Raw genomic sequence first — 20,582 nt, forward strand, 5'->3', positions numbered from 1 at the left:
ACCTAAGGACGCCAATTCTAATTTTGAAACATAAATAGCTGGATGATATTTAATGATGTGTTGTCTCCAAAAATGTTATAAATCTTGGAAATAAGCTTTACTTTAAGTAGCATATTACTTGATCATTCATAATGCCCATTGTCTTCCAAAATGAAAGTGAAGTGGCTCAGTTTAAGGTATAGTTTTGGATCTTTTAAATGTTATTTATACAGAAATAAAATAAATATTTTCTACCCACCTCTAATGGAAAATCTGCTTAACTTCTTAAAATTTCTGTGGCAGTGAAGGTTGATGGGTCCTCATAAACCACTGAGAGCCCAACTCTGAAGCACTGGACACTCTAGCATCCACAAATTGCCTTCTGCATCCTTTGGGAAGATGTCTTTTGGGATTGGCTCCTTAACAAGATCTCCCTGTAGTAGTTCAACCAGACACCCCTGCAGTCTTATTTTGTGTCAGTCACCTACATTACTGAAGGAAGCTCAACTCCATGACATCAGATTAATGTGTATTTGTAGAGGTAACTCATTTGCAATCAGAGATTTGTTATTGCAAAAATGCAATATTGAAAAGCGAGAGACCATTGGGCTAATGGTGAAATTGTAACAAACTCCATCTATAAATTATATTTGTATTACGCCACTATCTCTAGTGGGTTTTTTCCCACTTTTACTTCAAAGACACAAAATCCATACAGTTATTATTTTAAGAAATGGGATAGAGTGGATGTTAAAAGGACGATGTCGGGAGAGGGTAGAGCTCAGTGGTAGAGCGCATGCTTAGTGTGCAAGAGGTCCTGGGTTCAATCCCCAGCACCTCCATGAAATTAAATAAATAAACCTAATTACCACTCCCTCCACCCCCCCAAAAAAGGAGGATGTGTCCTCCTAAAAATAATCCTCAGTGATAAAAATATTATTTTAATATTTTCTTTATGATTATATTTCAGGTAAGAAAAGGCAGAAGATAACTCCTAGAGAGGAATCAAAACAATATTTAAAAATAAAGCCTTTGTGTCATGTCTATAAATTTCCAGTCACACAAATATATTTTTAAAAGACTAACTGTTTTAGATACACATTCTTGTGTGCTTAAAGACTAACAGAATTATGTAGGAAGAAAACTGGCCTGAAGGAATTCTCTTCTTTGGTGCTTAAATCCTCTTTGCAACAATACTTATTTTTTTGTGATAAGATTTTCCCCTGTAGGCCTTAAATTTAAAGCTGGAAGTTGAAGTATACAGTGAAATGCCATTTATATAGGGTATACATGCATGCACATGGAACAGTGGTGTATACTTTGCAAGAACACAAGAAAACAGATTCACCTTGAATACACTGGAATGGTTACCTCATGGAGGTAGCAGGACTGAATAAATAAATAAAGATGAGAAATGTATTCGTTTTCTTGGACTGCCATAACCAAACACCACAGACTTGGTGGCTTAAACAACAGAAATATATTTCCTCAGTTCTGGATTCTAGAAGTCCTGGATCAAGAGGCTAGCACATTTGGGATCTTCTGCGAGGCCTGTCTGCCTGGCTTTCAGATAAATGATCAATCATTATTGGATTAGGGCTCACTTTGACAACCCATGTGAACTAATTACTCCTTTAAAGGCCTTGCCCCCAAATACACTTACATTCTGAGATACTTAGTCTTCAACATATGAATTCTGGTGGGACACAATTTAGCCCAGAACAAATTGGAATGAAAAATAAGTAAATAAAAGAGGGGCTTCGCCTGGCCTAAAAGTGATAAGGCATCATGAACTGAGGGGCGTATTTATTCTGGACACCCTGCTCTAGGTTTCAAAACACTTGAAAACATGCACATCTCCAGTGGACAGAAAATGGCTCCTTGAAATCTGTTCTGCAGAAGTAATACAAATTATTAAAATCTATAAAAATCTTCACGAGTATTCTTAGTATGGAGGAATGCTGAACATATGTATATGGTTTGGAAATTTATTAAGCTAGGAGCTGAACCTAGTTACCAATATGATGCTTTGTACTTGATAATCTAGTATTTTTCACTTTACCCACACTAGTTGGTGGACAAATAGTATTTCAGTGTTACTGTAACTTCATTTCTCTGATGACTAAGGATGTTAAACCTTTTTGAATGTGTTTACTTACTATTCATATCTCTTCTGTGAAGTGTTTTTTTCAGGTCCCTTCCCCCATTTTTTTAGGTTGTCTTTTAGTCATTAACTTATAGAGGACATTTGTGTGTATCTTGGAGCCCACTGACTTACTTTGTTTCTTGGCTGATAATCAATTGAATACACACATGTGCACATCTTTTGGACTCTGTACTCTGTTCCATTCCTCTTTGTATCTATTTCTATCATATATTTCTCTACTTTGATTATTATAAATTTATAGTCTTGAAATTGGCATGTAAGTTTTTTCACTTTGTTCTTCCTTGAAATTGTTTCAGCTGTTCTGGGTCTTCTCTCTGCTAAATGGAAACAGACATAAAGCCGGACATGACCGACCTTGACTTTACGCCTTGAGCATAGGTCCAGACTTGCCCGCTCACTTCGAGAGTGGTCACATTTAGTAGCAGTTATTAAATTATTTTAATATTAAAATTGATTTTGAACTTAAAATTAAGTCTTATTGAAAGGTATACTTTGGTCTAAATACTGTAGAGTTAACTTAAGGGATGAGTCACTCAGAGGGTGAGGATAAAATATTAAAAAGAGATAATTTTTCCTTTTGGAGACGTCTCTTCCCAACACCTTGAAGTCAGAATGGTTTCCTGTTACATGTGGGAAACTTGAAGTGTTTGAGAAAGTTCCTTCAAGAAAGAGTATACTTTGCTGTCTTAATAGAGGAATAATTAGATAGGAATTGAAGAAATCATTCCAGAGTCAGGAAACCAATCACAAGGACTTTTAGAAATAACTAGGGGTTGAGTGAATGCAATTGAGTCAATAGGGCCTTACAATTATTGCCATTTCAAAATTAATATAAATATATTCCAATTTCCTAACTAAAAGCTTTTGCTGCATCAAGCCATTAATTACATATGTGGTGAATATAAACATAAGAACATGAGAGGTTCTACCTGAGGAAGAGGTGTGAGTGGACAGATGCTAAGGGACTTTTACATAGGTTGGAAGCATTATTTCTAAACTATTCATCATTATAATTATGATGAAATATGTGCTTTGTGGTAATTAAGATTGTGACCTTAGTGAAGTTTAAAAAGAAGGGAACATTTTAGAACCATTCACACTGTATCTACAATATATAATAGCTGCTGTTACTCACCTATTATTGCCACTTTGCAATTTTATCATCACACAATGAAAACGATATGTTAGTAAATATTAGTATCCCTTCTTGAATTTTTTTTAAATCGTGGAAGAACAATCTCAGTGCATAATACTTTTTCTTAGTGCTTTATTTTTTTATTTCAAATTATTATGCAAATTTGTAAATCATTTACCCAGCAACACATAGAATGTGGAAGAACCCTTATGAATTTATTTTAGAAATAAAAGCAAGCATATATCATGTTATAAGCACAAAGCTATTTATTACAACATTTTTAGTAGTGGCAAAAGAAATAAAAACCTGCAAACAACCAAGTGTCCATCAGTTAAAGAAAGGTCAAATACAAAGTAATTAATCTGGGTTCCACTGTTGTATGCTGGTGTTAAAAATGAAAAAAACAAAAATTAATCTTTATTGGCCAAGAAAAATGCCAACAATGAATTCTCAAGTTAGAAAAGTAAGTTGTAGGGAATATAATGTATTAGGATTTTCTAAAAGTTCTTTCTGTATGAATGATACTGCAGAATGCTATTAATATTAATTAACTGTATTTGTAGATTGTAAAAAGTAATGGAAATGCTGTAATTTGGTAAAGAAATAAATGTGACCAAAAAAGTATTTGCAGTACAATATAAAATATTACTCTAGAAAATAAAATTTATTTATAACAGTAAATACGCTTAGGGACAGGATTGAAAACTACCATGGTAAACAAAATTGATATTTTTGGAGAATGCAATTTTGTATTTCTTTTATTTTGCTTAATTTATGTTTTATTTCTTTTCTATTTAAATTTTAAAAATATTTTCCAGCTTTATAGAGATTATAATTGATAAATAAAATTTGTATATATTTCCAGTGTACAGTGTGATATTCTGATATATGTATATAAAGGTGATGTGATTATTATAATTAGCTAATTAACATATCCATTACCTCACATAGATATTTTATTTTCTTTTGTGGTGAGAACACTTAAGATGAACTCTCAATAAAGTAAACCACAGTATATTAAAAAAGGGGCAAAATTAACAAAATGCATAGATCTGGGATAAAGAGACCCTAGTTCATATTTTGATTTACTTCCCCACAATTTTCTCTTTAAATGCTGACACAGATTGAAGCAAGCATGACTGGGGTAGTGTATATATTTTAAAAACTTTAAAAAGTCCATCTCAAACAACAAAGAGAACACTAAGATGTATGGAATCCGTTTATTTGCTGCGTAAGTAAACAATTGGAATAAAGTGTTGTTAGCAGAGTCCATTCAAAATATTGGCTCTGTGTATATACAAACCCATGAAGAAGACAAAATGGACGTGATAAAAGTGCAATTAACCCTAGAGTGTGTCAGTCATCTCTAATCTTAGTTATGGCTGCTAAAGATTTTCAAAAGATTGATGTCATTTTAGTAAATGACCAGATAACTTACTTTTCTTGTGTTTGCCAATTTTAACTTGTTTGTTGGGAGGCTATAAACCAAAGTTAGCTATAGTTTGATGGTCTATGGGAGACCCAGAGTTAGCCAAAATTTTTCTCATGGTTCTTAATTAAAAAAAAAACAAAAAAAACCAACTTCCCAAATGCTCATTCCATCCTTGAGATTAAAGCATATGAATGCAATCAGATTGAAAATTCCATTCTGAAGTTCATGCTTTGTTTCTTCTTCAGCTCAGATTCTTGAAGCAGCTCGTTCATGTTGTGTCATAATCAGAGATTTCATTACTTTCTTGCCTCTTGTCTGACCCACACACTTTTCATGGTCTAATTTTCTTTATATTTAATTTACAGTGACTGCTATAACATACACATTACTAATTTTCTGGTTAATGGTACTCCATGTTGACTATTTAAGGCTTTTTCTTTCACTTCTGCAAGTCAAAATTTGAGCAAAAATTTGGCATAATCTGCCTTATGTCTAAATAATTTAAGTTCCAATATGACCTTGAAAATTATCTGGCTGCAATATTTATTCAATTGAAGTGGAAAAGAGTACAAGGAGTTTTAAGAGAAAGTGTTTTATTCAGAAAAAGAGAAAAACAATCTCGTAAAACATTCCCACTTTTTGATGCTATAATCAGAGTGACAGGATATTAAACAATTGTTGGACCTACCTTTGTAACTGAATATTAAGATATTAATGGGGATTTTTGCATCGATCAGTTAAGGTTCTCTTCAGAGCATCTTTTATTTCTTTGTTCCTCAGGCTATAGATCAATGGATTCAGCATAGGAATCACTAGGGTGTAAAACACAGAGGCCGTTTTATCAATAGCAAAAGCGTGGCTGGATTTGGGTTGCAGGTTAATAAACAATAATGTCCCATAGAACACGACCACCACTGTCAGATGGGAACTGCAAGTGGAGAAGGCTTTGTATCTTCCCCCCGTTGAGCTCATTCTGAGAATGGTCACAAGAATAAACATGTAATCACAAGAACAATCAAGAGGGAAGAGAGCAAATTGCACCCTGAAAAGATCAAAATGATCAATTGTAACTCATGTGTGTCGGAGCAGAGCAGTCACAGTAAAAGTACTTGATGATGTTAGAATCACAGGACAACTGAAATAACTTAATGGTGAGAAATAGTGACACAAATGTGCCATGGAGATAGGCAGTAAGTACCAGCCCCCAACACACTTTCTCTGCCATGATGACCCTGTAGAGAAGAGCCTTGCAGATGGCGATGTAGCAATCATAGGCCATTGCTGATAGGATGAACAGTTCAGTGATGATGAAAACCTCAAAGAAGGCTAGCTGGGTGGCACACGAATAGTAGGAAACTGTATTTTTGTGCACCACAAAGTTGACCATCATTTTGGGGCCAATGACAGTGGAGTAACCAAGATCAGTAATCGACAAATGTCTAAGGAAAAAGTACGTGGGAGTATGTAGCTTGGAGTCCAAATGGGTCAATATAACCATGCCCAGATTGCCCATCACTGTGACCAAGTATATGACTAGGAAGATTCCAAAAAGAGGCACCTGCAGCCCTGGGCTGTCAGTGAGCCCCAGGAGAATAAATTCTGTCACTTTGGATACTGCAGTATGGTTATGTTTCTCCATATGGTTCATCCTGGTAACCTGTGTGTAAAATCAATATTGATTATACTTGAGATGCTATCTTCTAAGAGAATTTCATACATGGTGCATGAGATACAGTCATTTTTCTTTGTCTCAAATTGTAAATAAAGATTCCTCTTCCCATCAGGTCAAAACTGTACACATCTACATTCACACTGCAGTGAAAGGGCCTAATGATTAGCATTTTTGATTGTAATGTAAGTTCCTGACATTAAGATTTTGATTGCTGAGTCAGTCCATTTCAAAGACATCCACCTCAAATAAATATATGTCCAGCTACACAATCAGGTAGCCAGCCTGCCCTGTCTGTTAACTTCTCTTTTAGAAAACCCTAGATGATGTAGGTAACTGACTGCTTGATTGAACCTGCTTTTCCCTTCCTGCATTTTAATTCCTACTCATGTTTAAATGCACCATTAAAAAGTGAATCTAGGTGACCCACCCTTGACCACAATCAAGCTAGAACTCATGGTATTCTCTCTCTCTCTTTCTCTCTCCGCAGCCTCTCTGCCTGGCCCTGAGTATGCCATGTACCCTCCAGAATGTGTGCAATAAATCTTGTTTTTCAAAAGTTCCCTGAAAATTGTTGCTTAGGTGCATCCTGCAATTGTAATAAAATGCACAAGGGATGGTCCAGCCACTACACACTAGCTCTGGTTGGGGAAATGTCTGTGGGGGCCCACTACAAATAGTAAGGGGCACTTGAGTGCCCACAGGCATTCCTAGTTGATAGAATCACTACCAATAGGCTGAGACCAACATGAAACACAGATTCATTAAAACTTTGGTAAAGCATGTTATAAGGGGGCAAGACATTTTGAAGATATTTTTTTGAGATGGCTACTATGGCCTCCTTCTTTTTACCCAAGTCTTTTGAACTATATCAAGTGACTTATTATATTTCAGGTTTTAAAAATTTCCAAGTAATTTTTAAAAGAAAAAAATCTACACCCAAACCATAAACCTTATATTATTAACAATCATCTTATCTGTTTAAAGTTGCAAGACACAAAAAGACTTTCTAAACGTTTGGAGTGACAAGTTAGACGGTGATCAGAAAAACCTCTGAGTACTGAGTACAGATTTCAGTACTTCTCACTGACTCTAGCCCAGCTTGTTTTCCCAACACAAGATCCAATGCTGTAGTATTTTAGTTTCAGAGTTTTGTTATTAGTATCTTTGTCCTCATTTGCAACGTCAGTTGTTTCTGACTATTGAGTCACCTCGAATGGTTTTCCAATCACACATCCCTCTTCTGCATAAAGAGGTCTTGCCACTTTGATTATTTATTAATGCTGATGGATTATGGAAATTGATGTAAAGAGATCCACTGGAAAGAAGAATACAAATGAATATCAAGCACTGATAGAAAACTCATTAAATGCCAGGCATTTACCCAAGCACTTCACATATATTAAATCATATGATCCACACAATCACTCTAGGAAATAAACTGTACAGTCAGCTGTCTGTTTTCACAGGGGATTGATTCCAGGACCTGCTGCAGATACCAACATCTGCAAATGCTTAAACCTTAAAGGCCACCTTCCACATCCACAGGGGATTCTGCATCTGCAAATTCAACAAACCATCACTGATAAACATAGTAGCATACGTACTGAAAAAAAAAATTTGCGTGTAAGTGGATTGTGCAGTTCAAACCCATGTTGTTTGAAGGTCAACTGTATTAGTATAATCCATCTGAGTGTCAAGGAAACTGGGGCACAGGAAGTGAAATAGCTAATGTTACTCAGGTAATAAGTGGTATTAATAAAAGTTATTCTGTCTTCAGAATATATCCTCATAAACCCAGAGACATTCTTCTGCTTTATTAAGGTCACCCTAAGCACAGAGGAAAGGAAAATGGGACAGGAGGGACACCAGTTGAATTAGGATAGAAAAAGATTCTTGTTAAGATAGATAACTGAAGCATTAAGTTTCTTTGAAAAACTGAGATGATCTAAATGCACAGAACAGAGTATCAGAGGTGATATAACAGATCTGTCCTGCACATGAGTCCTACTGATGACCGGAAAGTACATTGCGAGGGGAGAAACAGTTTTGCAGAACTTAACACCCTTCAAGGTCTACGGAGATGATTGAGTTTAAGCTGTATGTCCTGAGAAGTCATTGAAGACCAGTGTTTCTACTCACCTTACTGAAGAATCTGCTTTGACTTTCTACTGTTTTAATCCTCATTGTCTGTTGCAGAATGTTTTTAAGTGTTTTTCTATCCGCTTAAGACTCATTTTGTTAAAGTTTTGATCTGGTTCAAGGATAAAAAAAAAAAGTACATAATTACCTGAGGGTGGGTGCCTTGTATACCCATTTATTATTCTCCAAATGTTCTATTAGGAAAAATAAAAAATATTTCATGCCTGGGTCTAATGAAGTAAATTATACATCACTAAACACTGAAAAACATAAGTATAACATTGTCAGCATCTCAGTTACACAATATAATATGCATATTAGGTGTATCACACACACATGCACACAAAATGCATGAGCAAATGAACAAATGACTTTGTAGAAAAAGATTATGCAATATTTGATAATACAGTGTCCATTAACCAAGAATATTTTTGATGGACATATAATCCTTATGTCAACCTATAGGTTGACAATTACAGGTTGAATTCTAAGGATTTCTCTTTATCATTGGTTTTCAGACATTTTATGTGATGTGATTTGGTATAATTTCCTTTCTGTTTATCCTGCTTAGAATTATTTTAGCTTATTATACCTTGGGTTATAGGGTTTCTTTTTTTTTTAATTCTGTCCAACATTCTTCCAGTGGTTTTGCTGCACCATGTAATGTCTTCTTCTCTCTTGGATCTACACTTAAATGTACAGTATGTAGCTTGTTATTTTTCTACAGATCACTAAGACTATTTTCATGGTATTTATTCAGTATTTTTATTTCTCCCTGGCTTTATTTTAGGTAACCTCTATTGTGATGTGTTTAAGAGCAGTTATTGTTTATTTTTCACTGTATAATCTGCTATTACTCTTATTCAGCAAATATTAGTTTACATCTAGTACTCTATTTTCATCTTCTGAAGTCCCATTAGGTTATTTTTAAACTTTTTTTTGCCTCCTCAAAAGGTTAGTGTTTTAATTAAGTTATTCAGTATGTTGAACATATTTATAATAAATTTTAAGTCCTTGCCGAATAATTCTATCATCACTGTCACTTAAGAATCTATTTTAATCATCTCCTGGATGAGATCACATGTTCCTGCTTTCACATATGTCTAGTATTTGGGATTGAATGCTAAATATTGTGAATTTTTATGTTAATAAGTGTTGTATTTTTTTCTGTCTTCTTAAAAGAATGTTAAACATTTTAAACAGGGATTTGGTGGCTCTGTTTAGGACTTGTTTTCAAATTGTATGAGTAGAAGCCTACAGTAGATTTTACCTGTGAGATCCTCTATACTGGATGCCCAGGTGCTGAACAAAGATTCTGCTTTCTGGCTTTTTGTAACTCTAATGTCTTCCTGGGCTTTGTCATCTCTGGAATTATTCAGCTTATAATTCTGTGATTATTCTTTTTTAATAGATTTGTGGACTTTCACTGTAGGCATGCCCAAATTAATGTTCAGTAAGAAACTCAAAGAAACCTTGTAATATTGTTACTTTAAATGTAAATGGATTAAAGTCTCCAAAGGCAGAGACTAGTAGAATGAATTTAAAAAATCATGATCCAATTATCTGCTGTCTTTAAGAGGATTACTGTTTACACTGATGTTTTGTGCAGAAAATACAATGAAAACATGATTGAAAAGATACCTGCCATAAAGAAAAAAAAAAAAAACCTGACAGAAACAAACAGTTTGCTGACATAGAGTTTAATAATTGTTTCTGTTGGCAGAGATGGGGGATTCTGTGGAATCATTAAATGAAACATTGAATCAACAGCAAGGAATGTTGGGATGTTGGGGAAAGAGTGACATTTAATTGAGATCTAAAATATGAAGATTCATTTGGCTGAATAAAAGCAAAACAATGCATTTGTCTGTGCATTTTAATTAGCCTTTGATCTGGAGCCAAAAAGAATGCATTTATATTTATTAGAAATATTATCAAGTAACATTTGCTTTTATCATAGTTTATTAAAACAATATTCCATATTGGATATTAGATACAAAGTTTGCATTAATTCTTAAAGATTCTATAAAAGGTGTTTTTTACTTCTTTGTTCCTTAAGCTGTAGATGAAGGGGTTAAGCACCAGGATCACTAAAGTGTAAAACACTGAAGCCATTTTATCAGTATGGAAGGAGTGAGCAGAGTTAGGCTCCATGTACATAAAGAGCAGAGACCCATAGAACACAACCACTACCGTCAGATGTGAACCACATGTAGGGAAAGCTTTTTTCCTGCCCTCTGCAGAATGCATTCGAAATATGGGTATCAGAATCAGTATGTAGGATAGTAGGATGCCCACCAGCACATGACGAATTCTCCGGGACATGATGACATTGTAGCACAGAGGGTGACAGAAGGCCAAATAGCGGTCATAGGCCATGGGTGACAGGATAAAAATTTCACTGATAAAGAACATAAGAAAGAAAGCCAACTGTGTGACACATGCATAATAGGATATGGTATTTTGATCCACAATAAAACTTACCAGCATCTTGGGACAAATGACAGTAGAATTACCAAGAACAATGAAAGCCAGATGTTTGATTAAAAAAAAACCCATAGGTGTGTGTAAATGAGAGTCCACTTGGGTCAAGATAATCATGCCCAGATTGCCCACCACTGTGACTGTGTAGATGATGAGGAAGACCCCAAAAAGGGGGACCTGCAGTTCAGGCTGCCTTGTGACTCCCATCAGAATGAATTCAGTCAACGATGATAGATTCTGCTGGCCTGTTTAGTCCAGTTAGCTTTTCTGGGAAAAAGCAGAGGGGTTGTTATTAGTTTCATTTAGTGTCACCTGAACAAAGACATAATGGATGTTTTCTTAGTAATAGGACATAGAAAAATAATTTCCACATCTGATTTTGAAACTAAAATAAATGACAGAAACTTTTACTTCCCAAGAAAGGGTAGTCAAATGAAACACATGCTCTGTTATGACATATGAGACTCTAAAGAGTCAGAAATATTTGGAACATGTCTATTGATTTAGAAAAATCCATATTGGTGTTAACAGAGAAATGTTAGACTTCATTTCATCTACACAATCATATCCCAATTTTTCTTTCATACACTTCCATTTTTGTCTGAGAATTCTTGCAGTGCTCTCAAATTGTACAAAAGTGTATATAAAGAGCATAACACTGGAATTTTAAAATATTTCAGTGATAGTGTCACCCTCTGCATTTTATAAAATTTATGTAGGAAGTCAGTAAAACTAAGTGGAACCACTCTGGTTGAAGATAATGAACCTGCTTTATCTTAATCCACCTGGATTCCCTTCCTTTCACATTCAGTTTCTTCTCCATGAAAACCTGGAACTCTGTAAGCATGATTTTCAGTTGGAGGAGTCATTGGAGTTCAACATGCTCAATCAGGCAAAATGCAGGATAGAATTACTACAATGTAATAGAATGCTTGGCTCTAGCCTGCCCAGTCCAAATGGGCCAAGGCAGAAACTCCTTCCTATCAGGTGAAATTTCTGGGAGTTGTTGAAGAAAAATTAATCAGTCAAACTAAGAAAGAAATGGAGGATTTTATTCTAATGAAATTGAGGATTTTAATCCAAGAACAGCCTCTCAGAAAGCTCTGAGAACTGTCCACCTATTAAAGGTCAAAACATAGTTACATAAGTTTTTGAAACAGAGGGCTGTGCATTAAGTGACGTATTATTGACAGTTTACACAATCCAGCTCTACCCATAGAAGGTGAGTAGGGGGGCATGGGTCGTTGTGGTCCCTTACAAGATTAAAAAGGAAAGCTCTCTCCTAAGGAGTTATCTTACTGACAGAATGTTGCTCTTTGCGGTTGAGCTGATGGGTATTTCTGCTGATGGGGGGGGAGGTTTGGTGCATAATGCAGACACACAACGCACAGCAGAGGGGAGAGGAGGTTAAAGGGCAGAGGAAAATTTTTATGGTTAAAGTTCTTTGATTTACCTTAGAATATAAATTTTTATTTCATCAGAGCTGTCAGGGGGGAAGAAATTTTCCTCTACCCTTCTAAGTTCTTTTGGCTGGTCTAAGAATTAAATTGTTGTGAGTCAGATTAACAGGAGAAAATCAAATAAAATTTATATAACGTGTATACATGAGAGAGACCCAGGAAACTTGAGTAACTCACCCAAATGACCTAAGTCCTCACCTTAAATACCATCTTCAACTAAAGGCAAAAGAGGGTGTTGGGGGCAGTGGTTTGGGATTTCAAAGGGGAGGGAGGCAATTCACATGAAGATGGTAAAGCAAATATTTGGTAAACAGATATTTGCTGGGCTATGCAGATACAATGGTACGCAGCGTGAACACTGATCTCCACGCACTGCCTGAGTTTCCCCCACCACACTAGGCGACTTTCTCTGTAGATACCGCTGGCGATAGTTCTATTCTGGGAACAAGCTGTTTATCTAAATTACTTGGGGATGAGCCAGATCTGTCTCTTTTTCCTAGGTGATTCTGTCTGTTGTTTCTCCATTGAATCCCATTCTACTTACAGGTTTTTTTGTTTGTTTGTTTGTTGCTTTTTACCATTTTACAAATAACAGTCAAGTGTTTCAGGACCTTCTGTTAAGGTTTTCCTACAGAATGAGAGACACACTGAGTTAAGCAAAGGAATTCAAAATTCCAGTCCTGATCTTACTACTCTGAAGTTTTCAGTGTTGCTGAGAATGATTCTAGTGTTTGTTGAGTTTGTCTCCATCTTCAGTGTCGGTTACTACTTCCCTCTGAAGATGTCTTGATTCTTTGAGCTGCCCATTCTAGTAAGAGAGTGTACTAAGTGAACAATACAGTATTGCTAACTATACACAATGTTGTACAACAGATCTCTGATACTGTTCATCTTTCATAATTGAAATTTCAAATCTGTTGATTAGCAATTCCCCGTATGATCCAGCAATCTCATTTCTGGGCATTTATGGAAAAGCATTGCCATCAGGACATTAAAGTGATATTAATACCTTGCCCATTCTTCTTATTTGGGAAAGGATATCTCTGGTCATGTTTGGACATGTTGATGCAGCATTTTATATACTTCCATTTAGGCCTAACCATTAGGGCAGGCAGGATGCAAAAAGTATGCAGAAGGATGACTGCTTTTCCATTCTCAGACCTGGTGATAGCAGTTTGGAATTATTTGGGGCTCAGGGCTTTCTCCATAACTCTTAAATAATTCTATTTATTTGCCAGCCTACTAACTCAGTTTTTAAAGCCTGTTCTGAAAATAAAATTAACCAAAGGGTTAGCAACCAGTAGGGAAAACAAGCAGACAACTAAAAAAATCTATATGTTCATGCATGGGAGGTTACCTTATATATAAGGACTTATATCCTTATATTCAAATTATGTTCATTTAAAAATATTGCAAAATTTTATAAAATATTATAATATAGTGCATATTGCAACATATTATTTTTCAAACAATGCATTGGATGTGTTTATATAAAACTATATTTGTCAAATATTATATAGGACATATACTAAGAAATAAAGTTTTAATCTGAAATTCAGATGTGACTGGGCACCCTGTATTTTATCTAGAAATCCTAACCTTAATAGATTCTAATACATGAGATCAGTAATGATTTTTTCAGATATTTCCAACTTCTTCACTTGCAATATCCAAATGCACTTTCAACATTCAGAAATCAAATGGATGCATGGTATCTAGTAAATTCATAGGATTTAAAGTCCTAACAATACTGTACTACTCCAGTCAAAAAGAGAGATAACGAACTTTTGTGGTGTGAAATATCAGCTGTCACTGACCACAAGAGTGTCAATGGTCAGCAGCCAGAAACCATGCTAAATTACCAAAGCCCAGGTGATAATCAAAATCGACATTCCTCTCTACTCACCTTTAATGAAGAATTGGCTTTTCTTCTCCAAATTTACATTCACTTTTTCTCTGGGTAGGGAGAGTAAATGCCTTTCCTCTATCTCTGTGATGATGCCTGAGGAAATAGCATATAATTTATTCAGATGATTAAACCCAAATTATCTCAGTGTTTCTTTTTTTTAATTGCCTGTGGTGCTTACTAATTATCCAGGACATCCTACATATTCCCTAGAGAAAAAATGTAAGGGGCAATTTAAGGAAAGGAACAAAATAAGATAAATGATCTGTACATTCATGGAGACCTACATAAATGCACTCACTCCCATACAGAGTCGATGATTAAAGTAACAATGGAAAATACTTTGACATCAGCTTTATCCTAGTAAAACTGGAACAATTCAAAACTCATGATACATTTTACATGACATTATCATCATCATGTAAGATTTTTTCTTTGAATTTATTATTCAGTTAAAACTATGTAGTAGGCACTGGGTTAAAGATATATAAAGAAATTAAAACCTCAACTTTAAATGAATGCTATACCTTCCTTATCCTTTCATATAGTAAACCCAAAACGATTGTTGTAATGCCATGTGTTACTCTAATGATTGCCTCAACTGTAGTGTTTCTTGAGCTGAAATCCCACCACTCTTGGGTAACGTTCAGTACAATCTCATTAAGAATAAAATCTAATATAAGATGCTACTTTCCTTCTCATAACATTTCACTCATGCCGTCTTTCTCTATAACTTCCATGTGTACAAGAATTGAGGGAAATTCACATACAGCTGAAGATGGATACATTTTGAAGAGTATTTTATTTGTTCCTAATACCTAAATCAAGATATAGAGCATTTTCAACACAAAGACATTTCCCTGATTCTTTATATTTCCTACATCTAGACCACACCCATCATGAGGAAATTTTCCTTATCTCTTGACTCCCCAAATAATACTGTCCCACCTCTAGCAACTGCAGCTCTGGTTTCTATCCCTAAACTAATTTTTCCCATTTCTGAATTTCATGTAAGTAGAATCACACAATACATACCTTCAATCTGGTTTCTTTCATTCAGTATAATGATGTTGAATTTCATCTCTGTTGTGTTCTTATGGATACACAGTCCACTTTGTGCATATGCCACAATTCTTTATTCTGCTATTGATGGATATTTGAGTTTTGGTTTATTATGAAAAAGTCTACTATAAGCATTCCTATATAACTTTATTTATGGACAGGTGGGTTAATTTCTCTTTGTTAGATTGAAGTGAAATTTTTGGATCATAAGGTAAATGTATATTTAAGTTTGTAGAAAACTTCAAGCTTTCCAAACTTATTATAGCATTTTACATTAACAATAAATATATATATATAAGATTCCCATTTTCTCCATCCCAATATTTGATGTAAATTATTTTTACTTTGAAATGGAAATCTGAGGAAATTATTTCATTGTGATTTTAATTTTCATTTACTTGATAACTAAATATGATGAACACTTTTCTTTGTATCTGTGGGCCATTCATGTAGCTTCTTTTAAAGTATCTAAACTTTTGCCCATTTTAATTTGATTGTTTGTTAATCATTTTTTTGGGGGGGGATTTTATATGTGTGCTGGACAAAACTGCCTTTTCAGATTTTCTTCTAGAGGTTTTATTGCTTCAGTTGTTTGGCCCAGGATCCTGCAGTGATACAAAGCAGAGCTGTGCTACCACTGGGGGGAAACAGAAAACTCTCTCCCATCTGAGAGCTCCACATATACAAACAGATGTGGGTAAGGGGATGGAGTAGGTAGGAGAGGCCATAAAGTTAGTGAAACCCCAGCCCACGGTGCACAGACTCTGATGACTGAGAAGGTAGCAGAACCAAGAACCACTCCCTGTCATCACTTTAAAGGTTGCTTTCATTTCCTTGTACATTTGCATGTCAAGGAATTTTGGAATCTATCTTGGACATTGTAGTATCATGCTACAAAAATGTCTGAAGATTGTTATATCCTTCTTAAGAGGGTTGATTTTATTTGCTCATTTTCTTTCATATTTTATCAGAAAATTAACATGCTTTGACTCAAACTACAAACCCTGTCTCCTGGGTGGTAATACAAATATTATTTCGTATCTTTAGCTCTGTCTGGCATTCTGTAACCTGCTCCACACTTTCATGGCTCAGGGTCGGTTAACTTGGCACACAGAGTATGAATCTAACATTCCCTGGCTTTCCCCTTCCTGGAATGCATCCTTTATTTTCCTTTGACTGTGTTTGTCCCCATTCTGGCTTTCCATTCCTTAGCTCAGAAAGGCAGTGTGTTATATAGAAGGTTCCCTTTTGGAGCAGATCAAGGCCTTTCTCAAAATAGAATTTGTAAAATGAGAAAATCTCTTGTTCCATTCATATCTAATGCCTTTCAGAATCTGCCTGATTTTCTGTCTCCAATGCTTTCAGGTTTGTTTTGTTCTGTATTTTCTAAGATACTAGATTTTTAACTGTGAGGTGGCATGTCTTAGCAAAGCTTACTTGGTCATTACCAGAAACAAATAAGGAAAATGTATATCTCTTTGAGATTCTAAATTATGTTTTTGCCTGATATAGAATTATTGTCTGATATTTTTCCAGTGTTTTAAGAGGTTGCTCAATTTTCTTCTGCTTCCCACTATTTTTGTCACAAAGTCTGTGTTCATTCTTATCTTTTTTTTTCCTGTATGTATTATTTTTAGGTCTTTCAAGTGTCTACACTTTTAATGCTTTCTATTTAATCTCTTGGTACTTAAGTGTGGATAATTTCTATTCTCTTATGTTCAAATTCACTAATTTATGTCTGTAATGTATATTCTGCCTTTAACAAATACACAATAAAATATTCATATCTGATATGATATTCTGCCCTAGTAACTCAATTTGGTTTTCTATCATGATTCTTCTCTTTTTAATGTTCATGTTGCCTTCAAATTCTTAGAAATGTTTATTACTGTTTTAAAGTTCTTTCTGCCAATTCTATCATCTCTGGTTTTCCTGGGTCCAGATATGATGACTTATTTTCCATAATGTTAACATTTCTTAATGTTTCATAATGTCCATGGTTGTGCATAACGTTCTCCTGCTTCTTCAACATGCATGTAAATGTTTCTTTGGATGTTGGACATTGTGGACATTTTTCAGTTGAGTCCAGAATTTTAAATTTTTCTTCAAACAGTGTTGAACTTTGTTTTGGCAGGAAATTTATTTACTTGCAAGTCTGCTTAATCCTTTTGTGAGCTAATATGGAGCTTTGTTAGAGTGGAGTACAGTGCATCCTTTCCTCTGGGGTCAGTTCTCTCTTCTGCTGTCTTCTGAAAGCCCTAGAGATTCAGTGAGATTCCTGACTAAGCTCTGACAGGAGTGAATGTGTCCCAACCCTGTGTGAACTGGTGGTTTTCATCATGCAGATCCCTGGTGGCTTCTTTTTCCCTAGTAGCTGTTCTTGATCTAGCGTTACAGAATCTCACCTTAATAGGTAGGTGCAGTTTAGAAATCAACCAGCATCTCACGTTGATATGCGATCACTTCGTCAGCTTGGGTGTCTCCACTCAAGGACCCAGTTCCACGTGTTCCAGGCACCTCATCCCTTCCTGATCTGATTTTGTGTCTTTATCTCGACATGATTATTGTGTTCCCCATGTACCCACCATCACTCCATGTCGGGGACCAGTAATCATGTCCCTTCTCTCACAGGTCCTGGTTTTGTGCTGACAGACATCAAATATATGAAAACTTCTGTTACATGCCTTCCTCTAATTTTCCAGTTGTTTTCAGCAGCAGATTTATTAAAATTCAACATTCCAGGTACCAAGACTGATAAAACCCCTCAGTTTCCCTACCAGTCTAACTTGAGCATCCTTCCCATTTTTCCCTATAGTGATGATCCATGTTTTCCCTATGAGTCATAAAAGCCAATTTCCTGTTTTAATAACAGATATCTAGATAATCTAAGTGTCTTTGGGAGTATATTTATTATTCAATCTTTCTAAAAACAAAGATTTGATCATTCTGGTAACCCCCTTGTCTCTGGTGTGTAACATGATGCCTAGAGTGTGGCATCCTTCAGTAAATATTGGTTTGATGAATGAAAGCCTTGAATTTACACATTTCTAGAAGTATTCTTTCCAACTTATTCTACACAGTAAACTGAAATTAGAGATAGGCGACCTAACCATCAGAACTTGTGTTTGTGCATGTTGTGTGTGCGTGTTGTTTTTAAAGAGTCTTTAAAAGTAACCATGTCTTATCTTGGACATCTGCATAAAGACAAAATTTGTAACAAACCTAGCAATGTCTAACAATTTATCGCTTAGGTCATTTTCTGTTCTATGGGGCAAATTCTTCTCAATTATTGTTCCTATTATATGTTACTGAATTCAAGAATCCCCTCCCCCTAGCTTGATGTTTTCTTAAATTCTTTATAGCATTTTAGTTAATTACACACTTCAGAGAGATTTATGAGTCATGGGAAAATGTAAAGTCCCTTAAGAGCAAGGTCTCCCAAGGTTTCATGCATTGCTTTGTAACATTTAAGCTGTAAGAGCTTATTAGAGGCTGATGTAAAATGTATATGTGTATACAGTTCTCCCTTCTATCCAAATTTGTCCTCTTAGAGGGAAAAACAATACGCTAAGACTTCATTTGTTGGTTCATTGTTCTGCTTGTTGTATATTAATAGTACAGATTTACCTTCAACCCTTTTACCTGGAGGTGTCTTCAGTTACATACTGTGAATATATTGTTTTTATTAAAAGTAAGGAAACATGGAAAAGGACATGACTTTTCTAGAGCTGAAATTTTAAAATATTTTCTTTTGGTAAGTTAAACTTATTTTATAAAAACTGATCTTTTTCTTTTCTTTTTAAAATGTCCTTATTATCCGAAAGTTTGTTTTAAATCAGATAGAATCATGAATGTTTAGAATATTGAATCCAATTCCATTCTCTCTATGCCACCTCTGTCATTCAGTTCTGTTCACAATACCACCTTAAGTTTTGCAGGAGATAGGCATCCCTGAACAAGTAATATAGTTTAATTTCTAAATTCTGTCTGGAAATCCCATATCCTTAATTATTCTTTCAATGAACACTATTCACAATATATAATCCTTCTTTGAGAAAATTTTATTTAATTGGTACTCTAAAAAGATAAGTCAGAGAACTAGGGGAGCATTCTAACCAACATACATATTCCTGCAGTGATGGGAATGTTCTATAATTAGTGCCATTCAGTACAGTGGCTACTAGCTGCAAATGGCTATTGAACACTTGAATTGGGATTAATTCAAAGAGCAGAAATTTCATCAAATTCTATTTAAATATTCACATAAAGTTACTAGCTAGTGTTTTGGATAATTCAGATGTCATGGACTAATGCTATATTTGGTTTTGAAATACCTAGATTTAATATTATTGCTGAAAGAACTCATACATTTTGGTAAGTAAATTTTTGTAGTGTCTAAGAACTGTATGAGAAATTGTGTGATGTAGGTGTAATTATATTCTGTCCGAGAGAAGATAAATGACTTTACCAAAGTCAATAAATCAATAAATGACAGAAACATCTTTTAATCGCAGTTTGGGCTAATGCTAACCACTTTCCTTTTGTGGCAACTGAAGTATATGAATTAAAGTAAATCAATAGAATTGACATAGATAAACCAAATTTTATCATTGTGTTTATATCTTTATTCCTAAAAATACATTTAAGTATATTAATTAAAATAAATCAGTAGAATTGATGTAGATAAACCAAATTTTATCATTGTGTTTATATCTTTATTCCTAAAAATATAAATAATCTTGACTAAATACAGAATATGGGTGAGCTCTATTTTATTTTGGATATATGTATTTTCTTTAAAAAGCAGGATATATTAGAATAAAAAGCCTAAGTAACAAAAAGTAATGAATGGAAACTGGATTTAGAAAACCATGACAGTTTATATATAATTATATAAAGGATAAGAAAGAGTATTCCAGACCAATAGGTAATTGTGGTTATCCACATGCTACATTTTATCTTATCTATGCATGTGTGTATGTGGGTATATACATACATACATTTATATATGCATAACTATAATTGATAATATTAAATAATTAAATATAGAAAATGTTAAGCATGACATTTTATAGAAACTTATACAACAACAGATACATAAGCATATAAGCATAATGTGCATAAGCCAAAAATCAGCATGTAATTT

The 20,582-nt window shown here is 34.7% G+C and overlaps 1 protein-coding gene across 1 annotated transcript; it reads right to left on the bottom strand.

Annotated features, from left to right (window-relative positions):
* Positions 1-5,424: 5,424 nt before the first annotated feature.
* On the bottom strand, positions 5,425-6,361 carry LOC116155458 (olfactory receptor 8K1-like). The gene is given in 3 exon segments (XM_064482397.1): positions 5,425-5,717; positions 5,720-5,806; positions 5,809-6,361. Coding segments are annotated over 3 exon segments (933 nt in total).
* Between the last annotated feature and the right edge of the window lie 14,221 nt (positions 6,362-20,582).

The sequence above is a fragment of the Camelus dromedarius genome, chromosome 35 (assembly GCF_036321535.1).
Source record: "Camelus dromedarius isolate mCamDro1 chromosome 35, mCamDro1.pat, whole genome shotgun sequence".
NCBI classification, from domain to species: Eukaryota; Metazoa; Chordata; class Mammalia; order Artiodactyla; family Camelidae; genus Camelus; species Camelus dromedarius.